Source organism: Mizuhopecten yessoensis, unplaced genomic scaffold, assembly GCF_002113885.1.
Source record: "Mizuhopecten yessoensis strain PY_sf001 unplaced genomic scaffold, ASM211388v2 scaffold6719, whole genome shotgun sequence".
NCBI lineage: Eukaryota > Metazoa > Mollusca > Bivalvia > Pectinida > Pectinidae > Mizuhopecten > Mizuhopecten yessoensis.
In genome coordinates, this window is record NW_018406690.1 from 228194 (window position 1) to 234256 (window position 6063).

General features: G+C 38.3%; 1 protein-coding gene across 6 annotated transcripts in view; it reads left to right on the forward strand.

Annotated features, from left to right (window-relative positions):
- The window catches only part of LOC110452500 (WD repeat-containing protein 78-like), a 29625-nt gene extending 29001 nt beyond the window's left edge, over nucleotides 1–624 (forward strand). For 5 of the 6 annotated variants that reach the window (XM_021501064.1, XM_021501065.1, XM_021501067.1 and 2 more), the window contains one exon: nucleotides 139–624. In XM_021501064.1, the coding sequence (XP_021356739.1) occupies nucleotides 139–243 (105 nt within the window). In that variant the 3' untranslated portion in view covers nucleotides 244–624. The remainder of the gene's footprint in view (nucleotides 1–138) is intronic. The other variant, XR_002463197.1, reaches the window with a different exon arrangement.
- The last annotated feature ends 5439 nt before the right edge of the window (nucleotides 625–6063 follow it).

Here is a 6063-nt window from a genome sequence, read left to right on the forward strand (position 1 = left end):
TTGTGAAACCACGAAATTAGGATCCCACAAAAATATGTGATTTCACAGTACATCTTCTAGACTATGATACAGCTTTTAGCATTATTAATGAGTACAGGTATTTACATGTTGACGTAACATCACTTTCTCTACAACTAGGCCGAGGCACTTAACAATGTCATCAAGGCGTCACTGGCCAGTCAACTTCAGTCGGAAACAGCAGAGGCAAAAGAGGACGAGGAAGGAGCAGATGGAGATGATTGATCTTTGTTGTCCAGGTGATCTGTGATTGGTAGAAACAGACAGTTTGTCATCTTATTAGGACATGTGACCAGCCAGTCAATGAAAGATACGAGTTGGTCATGGAAATTAGTGAATTGTCCCTAGGGCTTGAGAAGGCAAGATACACTAAAAAGCAGTTGAAACCACACAAGGGAACATTCCTAACTTATATGGATGCTGCTTTGCTTTTAGGATCATCAGAGTTAATATTTTAATAAAACTGTGATATTTGTACGGCACATATCATATACATCCTATTTTCTGTGATAGCTTAAAGATTGAATTACCAGTACTCAAAACATATTCTCATTATTAAAAAAAAACAATAAAAAAATTGCCTACCAGTCTTGAAGGTAGGAATAGCAGAAGCATTAATTCTCACATACATAGTTTTTCATCTCAGGACTTCAGTAATTGTTTCTGTGAGTTTGTCCTACTTTCAGTGCTCTGTAGAAATGTTTTGTCATTTGTGAGTTATCTTCCGTAGGAAGGTGGTACTGACAATTTTATTGTTAATCGTTGTTCTGTTCATGTTCCTCATAATGGTATTTATTCTTGACTTACATTTTCATGAAATGTTAAGATATTTTTGTATGCAATCTTAATATTTATATGAAATCATAATGAATAAATTTGTTTATTTGAAATTTTGTCCTTATTCTTTATTACATTGATTTGTTTTTTTGATTACAACTATAATGTGAAAGATGTTATTTCTAACTCAGCGAGTATTGCTTTGATTGAAGGGTAGCATTATCACTAACTCTTTGAGGGCATCATGCTTGAAGGGTAGCATTGTCGCTAACTCTGAGGGCATCATGCTTGAAGGGTAGCATTGTCGCTACCTCTGAGGGTGTCATGCTGAAAGGGTAGCATTGTCGCTACCTCTGTGAGGACATCATGCTTGAAGGGTAGCATTGTCGCTATCTCAGTGAGGGCATCATGCCTGAAGGGTAGCATTGCCGCTAACTCTGTGAGGGCATCATGCTTGAAGGGTAGCATTGTTGCTAACTGCGTGAGGGCACCATGCTTGAAGAGTAGCATTGTCGCTAACTCTATTAGGGCACGATGCTTGAAGGGTAGCATTGTCGCTACCTCTGTGAGGGCATCATGCTTGAAGGGTAGCATTGTCACTAACTGCGTTAGGGCACCATGCTTGAAGGGTAGCATTGTCTCTAACTCTGAGGGCATCATGCTTGAAGGGTAGCATTGTCACTTTCTCTGTGAGGGCATCATGCTTGAAGGGTAGCATTGTCGCTAACTCTATTAGGGCATCATGCTTTAAGGGTAGCATTGTCGCTACCTCTGTGAGGGCATCATGCTTGAAGGGTGCCATTATCGCTAACTCTGTGAGAGCATCATGCTTGAAGGGTGGCATTATCGGTATCTCAGTGAGGGCATTATGCTTGAATGGTAGCATTGTCGCTTATTCTGAGGGCATCATGCTTGAAGGGTAGCATTGTCACTTTCTCTGTGAGGGCATCATGCTTGAAGGGTAGCATTTTCGCTAACTCTATTAGGGCATCATGCTTGAAGGGTAGCATTGTCGCTACCTCTGTGAGGGCATCATGCTTGAAGGGTGGCATTCTCGCTAACTCTGTGAGGGCATCATGCTTGAAGGGTGGAATTATCGGTATCTCAGTGAGGGCATTATGCTTGAATGGTAGCATTATCGTTAACTCTGTCAGGGCATCATGCTTGAAAAGTAGCATTGTCGCTAACTCGTTGAGGGCATCATGCTTGAAGGGTAGCATTGTCGCTATCTCAGTCATGGATGCTTTAAGTGCTTTTCTTGCATTGAGCTATAAAATTGCAAGGAAATCTTTGATTCTGAGGTAATGGTAACCTATGAAGGGTGTTGAGTTAATGATCCGGGAGTCGAAACTGAGATGTCCAAACGGTTGAATTTTTAACAACGGTTTAAAATTTCTACTCTTGGATCTAGCCCTGGTTCCCTTTGACCCTGATACCAGATTAAGACATTTTGACAGATAGATGTCTGGTTTAAGAGCCAGAGGAAACCCGGGCTATCCTGAATCATGGTACATAATCACATTGCCAAATTACACAATGACTGAACACAAAGCTTGTTCTGTTAGTGGAATATTTAAGGTTGCTATGCAACTTACACTTGTATGTCAGTGTCGTTCTTCTATCCACACACACGAAGTTCCAAACAAATGTCACTGGTCCGCATGACTAAGTAATAGCTTGAAAGCATCACTGTGTGTCTACACAGTTTTTAACTTCTTGGGTACTGCTGTCACCGATTTTCAAACAATTTAGAGAACACGTGATTTTTGTCAATGAGATTGTTAATTGATGATACTTTGTATTTGTTATAATCATGATGCATGGTCAACTCGGCTTTTCAGACTTCAGTTCCCAAAATACTAAACATACCACTTCATTTTACCGACAATGTTTCATACAGTAAAAGTCAAAAGGTGGTTTCCTGAAGAGTATTTGATACATTCTGTAATGTCTACTGGTTTGTTTATCGCCAATCTTAAGGTCTTTCCACCAAAAGAGATACTATTAAGTAGGCGTTTCACATCCATTGTTATGAAAAACCTACACTATTCTGAAAGTTCCCTACTGGTTTCCTCTACGTTTATTGGGGTGTTAATCATATTTTTTCTGTCAGGCTGAATTCAGCCCTTGATTGGCAGATGCGTTGGTGCAAGGTTAAAGTTATTGCACACTTCATCATTCTGTTAATGGTGAGTGGTCTACATTGCTTGGTTTGTCCTGGTACTTGTTCTCTTGGTTGACGTCTGAATCTCTTACAAGATACAAGATACAAGAAACTTTATTTAACGTCGCATAAAGGTAAATAAGGAACATTAGCTCTTGAGAGCTATTATTGCGACAAACATGTAAAAATAACAATAACATATTATATTACAAGTAAAGGGAGATAATCACATACCGGTATATTAATAATAAAACAGTAATAATCATCACAGAAAAAGAAAGTATACATATCCCAGGTTTCTAAGTGATTGGGAGTCCCCTACCTACAAAGGCCCCCAGGATATATATAAAAAAATGGTGTTTATATATGAAAAGCTTTAAATGTGATCACAGATAAGTAGTATTCAGAAAAGGTACATAAAAGACATAGTTAATAGTGAATGAATACTTGTATATCACACAAGAATTTCTTAGGGCTTAGGATTAAAACACTATGATGTTGAATACAATGCTAATATAGCAAAAAATAAAAATTGACAGAATATACAGTATTATAGTGTGAATTAAAAATGATACCGAAATCAATTAACAAAATTTATCAAGTTTTGTAAAAATTTATATTTTAGAAAATATGGAATTAAAATACAAATAAGAAGCAGCAAAAATATAGAATAGAATTAAAACATATAAGAAATGAAATAAGACAGTAAAAGTATCACACAATCAAAGGCAGATGGGGCCATCCCAGGAATGGACCAGCCTCCTGAATTCTTTGAAGTGTTCAACTTTTCTGAAGTCATTTGGGAGACTGTTCCACGTGGACCCCGGCGGCCTCAAAAGCAAACGATTTATGGCCATACTTCACAGTGTTGACCCTGGTGGGCACCTCTGCAGTATTTTCTTTCCTGAAGTCATAATTAGACATCTTAATATTTACAAGATTATAAATATATTCAGGAGAAATTTTGTTTATAATTTTAAAAACCTCACAACCCATTTCCTTCAAACGCCTTACATGAAGCCTGTCGCTGTTGGTAATACTGAGTAAGTGTCTGAAGGATGAGTTGTGATCATTATGTATAAACCTTAAAGCTCTTTCTTGTACTTTTCTAGCTTTCTGACACTTTTCATGGAACAAGAGTGCCAGACTAAAGGACAGTAGTTAAAATTTGAAACAATAATAGAGTAATAAATTATAAGTCTACCTTGTTTGGTTAGAAAACTCCCAATTCGCTTTAAAATGGACAATTGCCTTGAGGCTTTCCTACAAATTTCAGAGATATGAGCTTCAAAGTTTAAAATGAATCAAAGTTCACATCTAAAAGTTTGATAACACTGTCAGGAACAATGTCTATTTCGCCAATACTAAAAGACTATAGCATCTACCGAACGTTTCCCTATACAAATGGCCCGGAATTTATCAGGGTTTGCTTTCATCTGGTTTAATTTAAACCAGTCTATTAAATTTTGACAGTCATTTTCAATATTATTTTTTAAAGCATCTGGGTCTTTATTTGATTCACTGACAGTGTTGTCGTCTGCATAATTATATAATTTATAGGATGTCACATATAAAAACATATCATTTACAAATACATTAAATAGCAAGGGTCCTAAAATAGAACCCTGGGGTACCCCCTTCAGCACTTCCAGCCAGTCACCGCATTTGGAGCCAATTTTTACCTGCTGCTTCCTGCTGCTCAGGTAGCTGGACACCAGGTTAACTGAGGCTTTACTCAGGCCCTAGGAAGAATGTTTCAGCAAAATACCATTAATCCATTGATGGCATGCATTGTGCACCAATTGTAACTGACAACTTCAGTATTATGATGAATACGAATTCAATAAAGATAAATCATATAATACCTAGATTGTTTACCTAATTTCATGTATCTCTGTGGCCTTCCAATCTCAGCAGTTACCTTCAACCCTTCCTTTTAAGTATTTATCAAAATAGAAAGCAAAGAAAAATTACGGTGTGGTTGATCAATTTTCAACCCGATACTTAATCCTATATACAGAAAAAGTGAATACGTTATACAAACTTAATGTTGCCGAGGAGATAATCATGTGGATTATATATCGAGTATTTGTGGTTATGAGGCTGGGTCAAAGTCGGTCAGATTAATTTATTGATATGTAACGTGCTGATAATCTCGGGAGTCCAACAGACTGCATCCTCGATATCCAGGAGTTACGCTCATTTTCGCTCTCTGCACTACTGGCATATGTCATAGCAAAATTGAAGGCATGCAGCAAGCTGTTTGATTGGTCTCGGGTAAAAAAAACTTACCAATCGCTAGGCTGATACATGTCCTTTGAAGATTACAAAGGAGAGACGCCCGACTTCAAAGCCTGTACATTTTTACCGTTACGTGACCGCGAGATTCGTTTGATGTACATAAAAGGATCGAACTAATCTTTGTCTCATCAAGGTGGCGCACACCGACCCTTCAATTTTGCTATGACATATTCCAGGTGTGTAGAGAGTGAAAGTGAGCGTAGCCCCTGGATATCGAGGATGATCAGATGGGCGGTGTTAGGCTAATATACGTACTGTCGACTAAAAACTGGGTCAAAGTCGGTCTGGTGTAATCTCGGTCGGTTTCTTGTTATTATACATGTACGTACTTTCTGGAGACTGGGTCAAGGTCGGTCAGTTGTAATCTCGGTTTCCGTTTCTTCTGGGATGGGTCGTATTAGGCTGACATACGCAATTTTCTAGAAATGGGATCAAAGTTGTTCCGGTGGAATCTCGATCGGTTTCTTGTTCTCATGGTTTTGGTGGTGGTAGACTGTTATACGTACTTTGTGGAGACTGGGTCAAGGTCGGTCAGGTGTAAACTCTTTTTCCTTTACATCTGGGATGGGCGATGCTAGGTTAATGTACCAACTTTCTGGAACCTGGTGTATTTTTATTGGGGGTTATGCTCTCAGAGTCCGGTAGATTCTTGAATGAGCATTGTAAGGCTAATTAACATGTACGTACTCTTTGGAGACTGGGTAAATGTTGATCAGGTGTTATCTCGATTTCTTGTACTTCCGGGATGGGCGGTCCCGAGTTCAAACAATATTTCAACACGTTCTGTATTTACTTATTTTAAT